The sequence below is a fragment of the Gallus gallus genome, chromosome Z (assembly GCF_016699485.2).
Source record: "Gallus gallus isolate bGalGal1 chromosome Z, bGalGal1.mat.broiler.GRCg7b, whole genome shotgun sequence".
NCBI classification, from domain to species: Eukaryota; Metazoa; Chordata; class Aves; order Galliformes; family Phasianidae; genus Gallus; species Gallus gallus.
Genome location: NC_052572.1, coordinates 27,395,371 through 27,411,931, shown reverse-complemented (window position 1 = coordinate 27,411,931; position 16,561 = coordinate 27,395,371). Strand labels below are relative to the sequence as shown.

General features: G+C 36.7%; 1 protein-coding gene across 3 annotated transcripts in view; it reads left to right on the top strand.

The window, feature by feature from the left end:
* Positions 1-16,561, top strand: part of GLIS3 (GLIS family zinc finger 3) — a 162,358-nt gene that overhangs the window by 101,507 nt on the left and 44,290 nt on the right. For all 3 annotated transcript variants that reach the window (XM_003642989.6, XM_004949062.4, XM_040656276.2), the window contains exons 4-5: positions 11,790-11,951; positions 13,328-13,438. In XM_003642989.6, coding sequence (XP_003643037.3) covers positions 11,790-11,951; positions 13,328-13,438 — 273 coding nt within the window. The remainder of the gene's footprint in view (positions 1-11,789; positions 11,952-13,327; positions 13,439-16,561) is intronic.

Sequence of the window (16,561 nt, the reverse complement as noted above, 5' to 3'; positions counted from 1 at the left end):
ACTAACAGACAAAACAGAATCCATAGCACAGTCTTGTTAAGAAACAATATTATCCTTAACATCATACTTATTCTTTCTGGGTTCTGATTCCTGTTATGACTAACTTTGAAAAAAAAAGAAATCTTTTTCTGCAAGTGGTCAGTTTTATACAGGAAATAATACTTGCTATCCTGCTACACCCAGAACTGCAAATGAGCACTCCTTAAGTCAGCTCTGAAGTCTGAAACTCAGGTGATCTTCAAAGAAAAACCACTTTGATTTTAATACTTTCTTGGTTCATAGGAAGCAAGGACAAAATACAATTGAACATCACAGCTGTTTCTCATGGTGCTACTGGTGTCACCAGAGTCAGTAATGTTGAATACAACAGGATCTATCCTGAGAAGATCACACATTGACATTAGTTAGATTTGTACAGCTCTATGGAGCAGTGCTAGCTTGTTCTTCATTCTAAGAATAATAGAATCAACAAGGCTGGAAAAGACCTTTGAGATCATCCAGTTGAACTGTCCACCTATTATTAATATTTCCCACTAAACCGTGTCCCTCAGTACAACATCTAAACGTTTATTGAACGCCTCCAGGGATGGTGACTCCACCACCTCCATGGGACTCCCTTCCATCTCACTCTTAACAGAGAAGATAATATTACATTAAGATAATTATACCTGTTTACAACCCTATGATTAATAAATGCCCACAGGATTTATCAGTATACCTTGAAGTATAATACAAGATACCAGATCTTACCCTGTACTGGCACATCTATGCAGTCAGATGCTCATCTCTTCGATAACTTTTTCTCTCAGGGAGGGGTCAGGCACTGGAATGACCTACCCAGGGAAGTGGTGTAGTCGCCATCCCTGGCAGTGTTCAAGAGGCATCTGGATGAGGTGCTACAAGATATGATTTAGTAGCTTGTGGTAGTAATGCTGATGGGAGGACGGCTGGACTAGATGATCTTGTAGGTCCTTTCCAACCTTGTAATTCTAGGATTCTATGATAACAATGTAAACAGTTATTTTGATACAGAAACTCCAGATAGGTACAGTATGGTAGACTACCATTCTTCTATATTTTCAACTGTTTGTGTGGTGAACATCAACATTAACTTTGAGCATTGCACTTGATTAGAAGGTGGACATAAATCCAGGCTCAGATTTAGTCTTCTGTTTCTATTAGCTCATGTAAGCTTTACCTGATGTTCATTTGTGTTATGTGATTATCTGTATTTATATCATCTGGCTTTGTTTCAGTGGCACAGACCATTACAATAGAAAATAAAGCGTGATGTTTTTAGCCAGCAGCGCAAAAATGGCTCTGATATCTGTTGTACCTTCTTCAAGAAATTATTTCACTGTGGAAAAGTTCATTTCAAGGACTGCTGAATATTTTAATAATTTAAAATAGATTAGGTAAATGTTAAGTCGCCAAGGGGAAATTCATACTAGGAAGAGTGCAGTGTCCACTAAGGAGAGATGGAAGAAACCCTTTCATGCACTGGTGATATATTCTAAAGTTAGTTACTTACCAAATAACCCCTTATTTTGCTTTGATGAAGTTCAAAGTTTCTCATTGTTTCCATGTTAAATTTGCACAGCTCATCCCCTACTTGAGTCTGTGTTCTTGTTGGCAGTACCCACAAGCAGTAAAAAATTTGATACAATCATTAATCAGTTATTATCTAAAATACTCTCCAGGTGTCTCACACCCAATTGTAGTGTCACACATAATACAAAAATAAATCTCTTGTAATTCACTTACTGAACATACGCTTACCTTGAGGAATAGATATACTTCCTTGTCATGCCTAGCAATCTCCTGTTCCTACTTTATGCATCTCTTTCCTCCACCCAGCCTTATACGCTCTGGACTGGCTTCTCTCATGTCAGTCTTGTACTTCATTCCGAAAGTATGCTAATTCTGTAAATTCTGTAGATCCTTCAAGGCTCTCCTCAAAATTGCAATCTGATGCTTGATAAGTTAAAAATTCATATGTTCCCCAAGACTTGTGTCAACTCCACTAACACTCTGTGTCTATTGCTTCATTTCTCTACTTAGTCTTCCTTGCCCTTGATCGTTTGATTTAACCTAGCTTAAACCCTGCTTGCATAGTGAAAACTACTCATGTAAGATGTGTCAGAGATTTATCTACTTACATATTCAAGAGGAAGAAATGCATTGCTAGACACAGTGATGGATGTTTATACCCAAATGACTTAATAATTCTGTTTCTGCATCACTGCCATGCCTCTTGTCTAGAGCCTAAGGGGAAGAACAGTGTTCAGCGCACCTCTAAACCGTCTCTGTTACTATGGTCATCAACTTTTCCTCTATTAATTTTTTGCAGAGATTTTTTGCCTTACCTCAAGGGAGCTTTTTGGCATTAATCTCTCAGGGTCCTATCATAGGCTTTTTGTCTCAAAGATTATTTGCTTAAATGGGATTGAATGTTCCTATCTGTTACTTAAAGGAGTGCAGCTTTTCAGGAGGATCCACATGGATTCTACATTGTATTATCTTTCTTGCAGGGGGGAGGGGCGGGGGGAACTTAAATCTTTTAGAACAGTCCTTGTGGCAGAAAGAGTAACACTCCTGGTGGTGAGTCAGAACAGATGCTGGTGGCCATTGTCTTTGGCTTCTGAGCTCTGTAGTAAAAAAAGGATGTGACCCAACCATAGGTTTGCAGCCAGGTGTGCCAGCAGCTCTGCTGGGTGTTGTCCCGCTGTGTGCCTTCCATTGTCCTTCAGATTCTGTTCTGCAAGGTCAGCCTTTGCTATTAACTCCTAATCCTTTTCCTGATATCCAGATACATTTTTTTATTTGATTGATCCTGCCTGTGTCTGATCTTATGTCCAGCTATAATATTTATACTACCAGATTTTTGATGACGTTGTTAACCTAGACATTGGTCCAAACTCACTGGTGACACCCTGAGTGCAACTACTACCGTTTGGCCTGGCTGTAGCCATGGCCTAACCTGGCCTCACAACCCCTCTCTGGCCAGGCCTAGCCTAAAATAGAGCCCTGTTTGTCTTTGCAGTGTGATTTCTGGTGACACCAAAATTTCCTGTCAGCTGTGAGGAATGACTGTAAGAGATGAGTCTTTAGCACATAAACTGAGTTGCTTATGATGATGTCGTAAGAAATTGGGTTCTTAAGCTGGGAGGTGAGCTTTGCTGCCACTGAATGGAAGGCTGTGCTGCTTCCCTCAGATATCTTTTCTGATGTTCAAAGGGAGGAAGGATTGGAAGAACTGCATCCCTCTTTTTCCTTCCATTTGTATCTTGTTTGTTCTTTGAACTTACATGAATAATAACTTCTAGAATTTTCCTTTACACTAGCGTGGGATCACTACAAAATGTGTCACAAACTGACTTGACACTTAGATGCAAGGTGATTTTTTATCCTAAAAGGAAGGTGCTTAGTTTTGCTTTTAGTTTTCTCCTTTTGCTTTTTTCTTTTCTTTCACAAAGATTTCTTAATTTCCATTTTAAATTCAATGTCATTAAACTTCAGTTCATTCTACAGCAAAGAACTGGTAAGTGGTATCTAACCTCTGACTTATTCTCTTCCATTGGTTTCCTCATTGATTGCTAACTCATACCCATTAATCAGACCTATTGCTCATTTTAAAAGTTATTTTCCTTCTGAGGCCATACCACAGTACTGAACTGCATTGCCACCACTGAAATTATTGTCACCATCTTCTCACAGTCTCACAGTCTGACTTACTGACATCTGTATGGCCCTGTGTCTTGCCCTCATGAATCTGGAGAGCTTGCTCACCAGGTGGGTTTCTGTAAGCTTTCCCAGCTCTGTTTTTAACTCTCAGGTTTATAACATGTGGGAGTATTGTCTGAGTTGTCATGAATTTTGGGATTTAGTTCCAGATAGTCAAAAGCATGTTTTCGACTGAACAAATCAAATGAAGCAAAAAAGCTTCTTTCTGTCCTTATTCTTATTACACTTCCCAGCAGGGTGGAAGATTAAAGAATGCACACTCCAGATCCAGAAAGAATTTCTAATTTATGTTCTTTCTCCTTTATAAGATACAGAGCTTAATCCTTTCTTTAGAACTTCTTTCTTTTTTTTCTTTTTTTTCTTTTTTTTTTTTTTTTTTTACTAAACAAACAGGGCCTAATTGGAAAAAGCTGAGGGTGCTAAGCAGCCAAGAATAGAAAACATTTACTGAGCTGGGAGTGCATTTTTAATGTTGTTGGAAATTTGCATATGGATTACTTGTTGAATAGAAAAGAAACATCCTCTGCCTGTTTGTAATTGTGATGGACTCCCACTGATTACAATGCAGGCAGTTTTCCCTTGTTTTTCATCAGTCTTTTCTTGTGTCTGTCTCTCTCAAAACACGAGGTGAATATTCCCCATTGCTTTGCCGTGAAAAGAGAGCTGAATAAGTGCTCTTTTTCACCTCTGCGAGGAAAGGGGGAAAGCTATGATTTTACATGATACTTAGAATAAATCTGCTCAATCCTGCTCTTAATGCTCTGCAAGGTACTGCAAAGCCGTTCAGCTAGCAAAACTTTGTTGAGGCACTATAATTTTCATGGATTGTGGCCTAAGGATTAGAAAACTAATTCTTCATTCCTCTCATATCCCAAATTCCACTTGAGTGGAAATGATGCATATTCAAAGAATGTAGAATTGGGGACTGGTTATTATGACTGAACTATGGGCTAAAAGTAATACGCTTTTATATAAGGTTAAGACCTTGCATTTACTTTATTATCAGTTGCTTGTATTTTTGCTGAATAGCAACTTTCACTGAGTTTTCTGCTTTGTAATTTTTCAGTAGCCATGCATATATTAATCTAAGCACTTTTCAGTTGAGCGTCAATTAATCTGCTTTAAAATGTAACAAGGGATATCCCATTTTGGTGTCAGTGAGAAATGTTTCTACTGTTTATAAACTAGTATTTTTGTCAAATACTGTATTTCTGTATTAGGAAATGCAGTTAAGAGGTCGCTGACAGCAATAAGAAGATTCCTGTCACAGGCAGCAAATTATCTCATCTGAATTCAGAAGAAAGCAATGGGAAATATATACATACATGTATGTATAGGAGGGTTTAATTGATACTGTAACATTTAAAATGGTATTGAAAGGAAAATGCTAAATGTCATGAAAAAGAAAAAAAAAAAAAGCAAATTGTACCTTTCTTTTGATTAAACCTAATTCTGAGATTACTGTGCTGTAGTTAGGGTATATTCTCAATCTAAAGGGAGCAGTTTTGAGAATACAGGTGTAATGTCTTCCATTTTATTCAGCAATCAATCCTTTTGGAACTTATTTATTTATTTGTGTGTGTGTGTATATGTGTATATGAACAAACAGTTTGAAGGAGAACTTTTTCCTTCATGACCCCAGCTTTAATAATGCAACTCTACTATGCTGTGTGAAATGAAATGTTGTAACTGCATAGTGATACTTTTCCTTTATACTATGGCCAAGACTGCAGCTCAGTTCCTTTTTCTGATTCCTGATAAAACACTTACATCAGTCAGCTGACAAAAGGAAGAAATTCTTCTAACAGAAACAGAGGACTCGTATCCAGTGTAAAGGATGTTGTTCATTTTTTTCCCATAGTTCTGAAGACACTAGCTGAAGAAGGTTGGGAAACCTCTTCCTTGGGCTCAATGCTATGATAATGCATCTCCTTTAATTATTGAAGAAAATATACTCTTTTTGTCAAAATACAGTTAAACATAGAAAAAATCCTTAGTTTTCTCTTCCTGATTTTTTTTCCAAATTTTTTTTCCAAAGAACTTCTGATTCTGAGGTCTGAAAAGAAGTTTGAAAACTGTTATCTCCCTTAGAAAAGTGTTGAATGAATTTCAGCATATGAAATTTGTGAAAAACGGAATTTTTTTTGTATAGTAACTTTTCTTATTTCTTGAAATAAAAAATTAAGATACATCTCTGTAAGACAGAGCTTAAACTAAAGAGTTTTGCCTTTTCCAAGATGTTGTTTGGTGTATTTTTCAAGCTAACCTTGAACTCCTAAATTCAAGTCAAGGCTTGGCCAAGTATATTTCTTTCTCTTCGTGGTGTATCATTATGTATGCATTATGCTTTTCTATCTTAGGCATTTGAAGTGGAACAGCACTTTACATAAACAAGCATCCAATTAAATTATGCCTTATGCTTTTTCTTTATAAAAACTCTCTGACCAGGACCTTGAATTAACATGAGTGTCAGTTTGTCAAAACTGGAGTTATTCAAGCATTTTTCTTTCCAGGTCAACTTCTCTTAAGTACGTAATTTCTTAGTGTTTATAGACATGTTCCACTATATTCTATTATCTTCTCTTTAGGCAAACATTGTGCCTATGAAAGGTCAAATGGACCTCTCAGTGCTTATTTTGCTCCTGGCACAGATCGACATGGCTTTTTTGAATTTAAAAAAAAAATCCATAGGAAAATAAATTTGGGCTTTGTAAATAATAAATGGAATTTACTAACAGACTATATACCAACTAGCAGCTGGCCTTTTACTCATGTGGTTTGGGCCAGAAAGAACTCCTTACACAGGTATGTAAACAGCTGTACTAAGAGCTTTTACACTGTCAGCTGTGAGTTATGTACCATATATTAACCATTTACATATTTACCAATAGTCTAATGTATCTCAAATGTAATCTTACTGCTTTCCTGTCTTTAATGTTTTCCTGTCTTTGAAAAATAGCAACTGAGCTATATATTTGTAAATAACTGTAGAAATAACACTCTAGGGTGGTATTTGTAGAGCAGTTTGCATGCTTATTTTTTTGAAGTCTTAATTCCCAATTTATTCATTTACGGATGCAGTGGGATGGGATACAGTGGGATAGGATAGAGCAGAAAGGAATATTTCTGTTCCTATGCAGAGCTGTTTCTTTTTTATTGTTGCTGTTGTTGTTTGTTTTTTACTTTAAAATTGAATGAATCTAATCTGAAATTGGGTAGAGAACTGGATGAAAAAACATCACCTACACTTTTTTTTCTTTTCCACTTGAGGTATGGCTTCAAAAGATCCCTGATCTTTTACTGCTTTCTTTTTTACTTCTAGTGAAACAGAAATCAAAATTTTGTTCTTTTCAAGATCCACAACAGCAAAATGCTCCTATATAAGTCTTCCCAGTGAGAATGTGATCTATAGTCACTCAACTCTTTCTGAAAATCTATTATTTTGGCATATATTTCTTAAAATACCTGCAAGGCTATTTATTTGTTTGTTTGTTTGATGAAGGGATATTTGTTTTTTTTTTTTTTTTTTTTTTTTGAGTTTACCAGCAAGAAGAAGCATTCAGCTCTAGATGAATTCTATGAGGTTTAGCAAGTAGAATAGGTACAATTTAGTTGCCACTTTAATAGTGATCAATTTTCATATGATGCCAACCTTGTGTTGAGAAAGCCTTGAGTATAAATGGTGACCTCAGTTCTTAGAAGATCGAAGAAAATATTTTAGAAAAAATAGGGGAAAATAGAAAGAAAGTAGAAAGACCAGAAAAGATTAAGATCACTGTCTTCCAAAAGGAAGAATTTCCAAATTTTTTGTTCTTCCTCTAATGATTTCTATTCCATATGGTTTTTGAATCTGTACCAACTGATATGTTCAGTAATAGTTTATTTTAAATGAACATACCAAAATATTTGCCCACTCTACAGAAACAGAAATAGCTTCTAGGGCTGGAATGTACTTGCTCACTAAAACTGATGAAAACAATAGAGAGAGACACATTTCCATGGAGAATGAGTCTCTGACACCTTTATTTCAGAGGATAAATAATATTCAATGTTCTGTGCTTCATTTAAGTTGAAGCGTGAAGATCTCTGGAATATTTGGCATGCTACATTGGTCAAGAACACATAAAGAGCAATCTGTAATGAGAGCTGTTATGAGAAGCAAGTATTCTTGGTGCTGTGTTGCTGTTTTATTGAGCTGTGTTTGCTTCTTCCACCTTTACTGATATTTGGTGACATCTTTAATCCACTAGTTCTATCCCATCAGAACTGACATGCTGGTGTTCTCTGTGAATAGTGACCTCCCCAAGAAGCATATTTAAATTGTTTTTTATTGCTACTTTATTGTTACTTATTTTGTTTACCCCTTTTTTTTCCACTTATTTAATTGCATTTTTCACTTATAGCAGCAGTATGTAGCTCTTCTTCCTTAAAACATACCCAAGTCAGCAGATATATGAGAAAACAGAAATTAGGTGAAGATATAGTTTATTACTTGCCTATTCACACATACACACTCAAAAAATATCGTTCTTTGGACAGGATCTCTTTAAATATGAGCAATATACAGAATACATACCTTCTTGTAAATCATTAAATATAGTAAGCCTTTTTGATTAAAGTAAGCACAAAGAAGATAAAAAACAATACACTTCAGGCTTGTTCATGGTCGGTTAATTATTTTTTTGTTTACAGTTATGCTTACAATGTGCAAGATCTTAAAACTGTAGTGGAATTTGCCTGAAATATCTGAAGAGATGATACTGCAGTGGAGGGATCCTACTGACTTCAGCAAACTTTGGACCAAATACTAATTGACTAACTGGGCAAACAAGCATCAACTAACTATGCAATAAGCTATAATAATATTTATAATCTATGCAATACATATAAACATAGTCTGTCATTATTTACTGGAACAAAAATTTCCAAAACACTGTATCTTTTCATAATGTTAACTGTTAAAGTGGAAATCAATCTCTGCTTTCATATGTCTTGAGGAAAATAGAGACTTGGACGTCCAGCTAAGCATTTGATCACCGTGTCACAAAATGTACTCCATTCAGATAGAAATGGTTGCATTATAATGTAGTACTGCTCTGGATGCTGTGTCCTTCCCCCTTTAACCACTGTAAGGGTTAAAAGCATAGTACTCATTTCACATGAAATGAACCTGAGCTTTTAAATCTCAGCTGAGGCCTGCAGTGTCCTTGCTGGTGAGCACCTGATGTCATCATTTTGAATGAAGTCTGACACTAATTATGTGTCATTCACAAGATTGCCAGTCAGGAGACTCTTGGTGAATAAAAAGCTATTTAAAGGGTTTTTATGTGAGGTCTTACTCTCAATTTTTTAAAAGCCCTCACATCTCTTGTAAAGTAGCACCCTGCTAATGCTGTTGAGGAAGGGAAATGCTTTTTAAAAGACTATTATTAATGTTTGAAATGCATCATTCTTGTTTGAAAGCCATATAAAGAACAGCTTCTACATTTGGTCTTACAATAAATGCAAAGCTGGGGAAAGATACTTTGTCCTTGTCAGACCATCTGCCTCGGTACTGACACAGAACCTCCTTGGTCAACATATCAGAATTTTCAAAATGAATTGAAAAATATACATAAAACAGTAATTCGTTTTGTCCTTTTTCTGCTAATAAATCATTTTATAACTCTACAAGATTATGGAGCAATTCGAAGATTTGTTTTCTGGTCTTGTGTTCCTGTAGATTTCTTTTTCCTCTATAGTTTTGAAGGATGCGATTCTCTCCATTTGCATGTATGCATCTCATATGACAGCACTCAGAAATGGCTTATATTTTCATTCAGATCACTTTCTCCTAAGATCAGGATTTAAAATTTTTGTTTGCCATGAATATGGTCAGCTCATTAATATTACTCTAGAAAGTAAGTCAAGCAACTAGTCAAGCCAGTCTCAAACACTTGTTGCAAATGGGATACAAAGTGCAACCAGCATACCTGCGCAAGGCTAAGGCAACATTCTCTCCTGTCTTCAAGCAGGCAGTCTCATACCATTTGCATCTTTCAGCACTTGGTATGTCAGATTTTCTCATTCTGTTCCCAAAGACTCGGTGAACTACAAGAAGCAGACTGTAGTTCTTCACATTTACAGGGTCAAGTTTCTGTTACAAGGTCACTTTCTGTTTTTTCTCCTGCGTCACTTGGAGGGAGCAAGCGTTACCAAGCTGTTGCTTCTGCAGTCTGGAATGGAAGGACAGTGCAGAAAACTAGTGTGATGATCTGCTGGACTTTGCTGAATGATTGCATTATAAAAAGGTGCACAGTAAAACAGGCAGAAGCAATACAAGCAGGAACAAAACATGCAGCTTATATTTACACAATATAAAATTCAGCCTAGTTAACAGTGTCTGATTGGGAATTTAATATTACCAACTGTAATGAAAACTCTCTCTAAAATCTAGTGACTTAAAAATGGGTGAAAATGAGGGTTAGATGTAGAAAAGTGATCTTAACTGAATGTCTAGCGCTGGAAAAAGTACCATTACTGAAATACTGATCCTCTACTTCATATCCAGTGTCAGTGCAGAGGTAGTTAAAAGGAGACCTGAGAAATTGTCAAGGCAAAAAGGAAAAACCCCAAAACTGCAGTTTTTAAAGAAAATGCATCTATATGGCTATGTGCAATTATTCTTGGGTAGATGTGGGTTAGCCATGGATTAGCTGGCAGTTGTAAGATATGGCTATGTAATTTCTTTTGTACTCGTTATGGAATATTTTCTAATAGTATTTTTCCAAAATAAAAGTATTAATTTAATATTTTATTTTTTCACTATTTTGGGGGTCTCACAGATTAGTAACAGTAGTTAACAGAAGTGGCAATTGTGATCAGAGTTATGGCAATATTTTTCTACCTGTGCTTTTGAAAACATACATGCACTGAATAAAACACAAGGAAATGTATATATATATTATTCTAAGAAAAGTGAAAAATGGCCTGTTTCTTTTCAAGTGAGTAAAAGGAATAGGAGAAATTTTGCATTGAAACATTAATAGTGTATGATATCTCTTTAATGCATTACTATTCTTACAAGCATTCAAGAACTCCAAACTAGCTTTAGATGTTGTTCAGTAGAATGTGCACCAGTTGAAACTACTAGAATTAATCGATCTTACCTAGTTGAATTATAAAAGCTTACATTTCTAACAATAATAACTATTTAAGTGTAATTGAAAGTAAGTCTACATAAACTACTGATTTCAAACAGAACAGATGGTTTTTAGTTTTCTTGAAGATGAAGTTTACTATGGGAGCATGGTGGATGAAGAATTGTTTTTTTGCTCGCATAAGCTTAGGTTTCTCTGCAGATGCAGAACTTGATTAAATGTAGAAATACTGCCACATGATTATTGGTTACCCATAGGGATTAGATTCTATTTTGATGGGCTCTAGTGATGAACTCAGTATTTTTAGTACCTCATAAAAACACTCACAGCAAAAAGGTAAAGACATGTTTCAGCAGTCATTATAATACCACTGGGTTGATGATCTGTATTCAAGCAAATAAGTGTAAGGTGATTACACAGAGATTTGTGAGTTCTTTCTTCATTTCTCTCAACAGCATCATCAAGGCAGAGCCGACTGACATTTTCCTTTCTGGGTTTTGTTGTTGATGCATATGCTGGGTTGATACTGAGAGATGCCTCTGTTCACCCAAAGCCTGAGCTGAGATAATGGTGGCTAGCTCAGGGCACAGTGATGATTCTCCCCAGAGAGGCTGGGTGGTGCTGAGCTCTGAGCTGACTGGTGACTTTGGGCCTCACTCTGCCCTTTGTAAATTAGCAGTAGGATGTTGTTTCCTAACTCAGCCACATGCTGGGGAGGTAAATATGCTCTTATGTTCTAAGTGGTTCCAACCCTGCTGCAATGCCAGGCTTTCCTCACTTTCACAGAGGTGTCCAGCCATAGCAGGCTAGAGATCCCTCCAAGTCCAGTCACCTTTCTGTTCAGTGTTTGCTGTTGCAGTTTGCTGTGTTTGCCTTTCCTTCCAACCATTTCTTTCTCTTTTCTAGTTTGAAGGCTGCAAGAAGGCCTTTTCCAGGCTAGAAAATCTCAAGATTCACTTAAGGAGCCATACGGGTGAAAAGCCATATCTTTGTCAGCACCCTGGCTGCCAGAAAGCCTTCAGCAACTCCAGTGACCGTGCCAAGCACCAGAGGACACACCTGGACACTGTAAGGAAGTAGCAATAGCATTGTAGTTGTCTGTGCATTAGACTCTGTGCTCTTTTCTGCTAGCTTGGTGGTAGCAGGTAGCCCATAACGGTAGAGATAGGAGGGAGAAGGTTCTGCTAAGGTTTTTCAAGTTAAGAATGCCATAGCTCCATGGGCTTTACTGAAGGGAATGGCTTCCTCCCTCTTAAGTGAGATGTAGGAAACCTGAAGTCGGTATTGAAAGACACAAATGCCATCTGTGATAATAACTGATATTCTCTGACAAAAACTCTGTTGAACATTAAGGCTGGAGCACGTACCAGAAAGTCAACAGAAGAAGGATTTTCTGAAACTAAAACTTTTCATACTATAAATTGTTGCTTGTAAATTTGACTCACAACCAAGATTTGTTTAATAAATCTTCTGTTTCACAACAAAAGAAGAACAAGTTTCATCAGTGACAAGCAGTTTCCAATGGGCAGAAGTCCAGAAGAATGACAATGCCATTTCAAATAAACAGGCTGTTACAAAACTTAAATGATGGCTTTTGGATAGTTGATAGTATGGCTGATGTGTTGATCAATTGTGCAAGTGTGCTCTCAGAAATGCTTGGCAAAATGGCTAATTTGTGAAATAGCTAGTTTTAGCAAACAATTGGACCTACTGCTCATTCAGTACTCTTTATTGTCGTCCTGCAGTTCTTTAGAAAAGACAGGTTAGAATAGGCAGGAGGAAGTAGTTGTTAAAATGTTCATTTATTTACTGATTTAGATTATTTGGGCTTTATGTCTTTTTAGAAAACTGTAAAGGTATTACAGGACAGGCATCTCTCTGAACTGGTGTTATTAGAAAAAATGACCCTAAGGTGCTTGTCTTATACTTCACAATAAAATATGTACTTATCATACTTTATTATTCAGTGTTTGCACTGGTTTTTGCTTGCTCTCTTTGTAATATAGTAAACTAACACTTTTTCTTGTTCTTTTTTTCTGAAGCGGATTCTTCTATAATCCTAAACAGTCTATCTGGGCCTTTACTGCAATTTCTTTACCTGATACACTAAAGAATGTAATTACTGATTAAGTCAAAGATTGCTCTGAGGGTGGAAGAATTGTGAGTATACCTAACAATATTCATTGTACTAATTAAAAAAAAAAAAAAAAAGGTAACAATGAAAGATGCCATAGTGAAAGCTTTTCCTTTGGTTTTTCTTCCATAGAAAACTTATTTTCCTCCTTTCCATTTCCAATAAATTTCTGAGACTTGAGCTTCTAATAATGTGCAACATTTTGTTTTGCAGTAGTGTGATTTGCAGGCTCTAAAGGGTTTCTCATGAGTTAAAATAATCCACGATTTAACGCCTGCTTGTTTATCCCTTTTTTTTTTTTTTGGCATAGAAACCTTATGCATGTCAGATTCCAGGATGTACTAAACGATACACAGATCCAAGCTCACTGAGAAAACATGTGAAAGCACATTCTTCCAAAGACCAGCAAGTTAGGAAAAAGGTAAATTTTCTACTGTGTTGGCAGGTGCAAATATTATATGGAGAAGCCAGTGTTCTGATATTTTATGTGTAATTCATATTAAGCACCTTCACTGATTTCAGACTGTTGATGAGAAAAATCATTAATGGAAGGTAGTAGAATTATCATTCTTATTTAGATCATAATTTTATCTTTGACTTTATGAGGCTGCCTGCTTTAGTACTCTTTATTTTCTGATGTGATGATTTATTAGTAAACATACATAATGAGCAAAATCTAAAGTGAATTTTGAAAAGAGAATTTTTTGTTATTGTTTTGACATCTGGACATTAATACATAATGCTATGAAATCCAAGTTTGCGCTGCCCATCTCAAATGGAAAGACGGGTTTTGAGGATGGATAGGCAGTGTGTGATTCAAACTGTACATTATATTTTTATTTGCTAGACACCTCCAAATACCAAGACATTTCACAACACTAGATCCCTTTGAATGCCAGCTCTGAGTCAAGTTATCTGTATGCAGAAGTGTATCTTTGAAGAGCTGAGCTCTGACCTAAGGAAATGATGTGGATTTTTTCTGAGTTTTTTGTTTGTTTGTTTTTGGTTTGTTTGTTGTTGTTGTTGTTGTTGTTTGTTTGTTTGTTTGTTTGTTTGTTTTTGGTACCTTATATTATTCACTGGCACTATTTCATTAGTTTAGATCATTGCGGAAAAGAAACATAAGCTCTCATTTTAAAGGAAAGTCATTAGATATTAGGAAGAATTTCTTTTCATAAAAAGTGGTTAGAAGTCTGTCCCTGGAAGTATTCAAGGAAAGATGTACAAGATGTAGTACTTAGAGACGTGGCTTAGTGGGCAATATTGGTGATAGGTGAACAGTTGGGTTGGACTAGATGATCATAGAATCACAAAATTGCAGAGGTTGGAAGGGACCTCAAGAGATCACCAAGTCCAACTCCCGTGCTAAAGCATTTACTCTATAATAGGCCGCACAGGTAGGTGTCCAGATGGGTCTTGAATATCTTCATAGAAGGAAACTCCATAACCTCTCTGTGCAACCTGTTTCAGTACTCTGTCACCCTTACCATAAGGAGGGTGACAGTGACCCCCATCTTAGGGATCTTTTCCAACCTTAATAATTCTATAATTCTACGATTCTATAATTCTGTCATCCTGCTAACAGCATGACTTGTGTGAATTGGTATAGGAATAGATAAACCTTTGAGATATTACCCCATATAAAAGGAGTTCTCATTTTAAAATTTTAATGTACAGCTATTCATGGTGAGTAGCAAAATGTGTTATTTTATACAGCGCAAGAAAAGTAAGGGGACAGTCTTAAAAGCTTCAGTATACAAATCTGAGTACTAAATTTTGATTCAATTGTTTGTTCTGACCAAGAAGCAAGACCTGGCAGCAGAGAACTGAATTTCAGCTTGTGAGGAACTGTCCTGTACTATTAACGAGGAGAGGCCTCTGAGCTTAGGAGTGTCCACTCTTGAATTAGAGATTGGGTAACCATGCGCTGACTACAGGCAAGACTGCTGACGCTGATCTTTGAGTACTGCCCTGCCTTTCCCAGGAGTGCAGCACAGCTGCTCAGCCACTGGCTGTTACAGATTTTACAGGCACACAAAGTAAATGACAAGCAAGTCTGCATTGTAAGAAATTTGTGTGAAATGTGTCAACTAAAACTGTCGTAATGGGCCTGAATACAGATGATCTTAGAGTCATAGAATAGGTTGAGTTGGAAGACACCATAAAGATTATCTACTTACAACCACTCTTCACTGGGTAGAATTGTCACCCATCGGATCAGGCTGCCCAGGGCCTCATCCAGCCTGGCCTTGATCATCTCCAGGGATGGAACATACACAGCTTCTTGGAGCAACCTCTTCCAGCACCTCACCACCCTAACATCTAACCTAAATCCCCCTCTTTTAATTTAAAACCATTCCTTTTGTCCTGTCAGACCATTTAAAAGGACTTTCCAACTTTTCATAAGCTCTCTTTAAGTACTTGAAGGCTGCAGTGGGGTCTGTCTGGAGCCTTCTTTTCTTCAGACTGAACAAGTCCAGCTCCCTCATCCTTTCTTTGTAGGAGAGGTGTTCCAGCCCTCTATCTCTGTGGCCCTCTCTGGGCCCTTTCCAAGAGGTCCACATCTTTCCTAGGCAGAGGGCCCCAGACCTGGACACAGTACTCTTGTGAATATAGGTGAGAGTATACTCCTGTGAGCCTTGTGAGACAGGGTCTCACAATGGCAGAATAAAGGGAGAAAATCTCCCTCTCCTTGCTGGCCACTCCTCTTCTAATACATCCCAGGATACCTTTGGCCTTTTGGGCCACAGGCACACACCGCTGGTTCACGTCAACCTTTTTTGTCCACCAGGAACCCCAAGTTCTCATTATACTGTTACTTTGACTGAAAGTAAAATAATATGTTATCTCCTGTCTTTGATGGTCTCAGTTTCCAACACTTTGTGGAATTTTCCTTTTAATGTTTCATTCACTATGTGTTTTTGTTCATTTGCCATTTTCTCTTTGTGCCAAACAGCTTAAATCTGGACCTTCCTACTCCTTGCTTTGATCTTTGTGGTCACATTTTAGCCTTAAAATTGCTTATTTTTACAGCCCTCTTTGATGAGGATTTATCTCTGCCATTGGTCACCTGAGATACATTAATATATGGAAAGGCAAATAAGCCAAACCTACCAAAAAACAAAAAAACACCCCAAAGAATAAATTACGTGGCATCAATCAAGCCAGATACTTAAGTGTGGATAAAGTTTGCCGTGTATAATATTTACAAGATGCAGTATAGTTACTGGACCGTTGAGAACTTATAATTGCTAACTCATCATACTTTAGCATTTAAAATATTTTCTGGCAGTAATAATAATAAAAAAGTAAGAAACAATAAACCTTTTTAAGCAGAAATAAGATTATTTATGACTTTAATTAAAAGTGAAAATTGGCTTAGTGTCAGAAAAGTCTTTAAAAAATGTGAATTCATCAAAAATAACCATAAAAATTCCAATGTGATAAAGGCACTGTGAAATAATAGTTCCAACCCTGGGATGTATTCTGTTGAAAAGAAGGAAACCCTTTGCTGTCACACCTCGTTAGTCATGGATTCATTAAA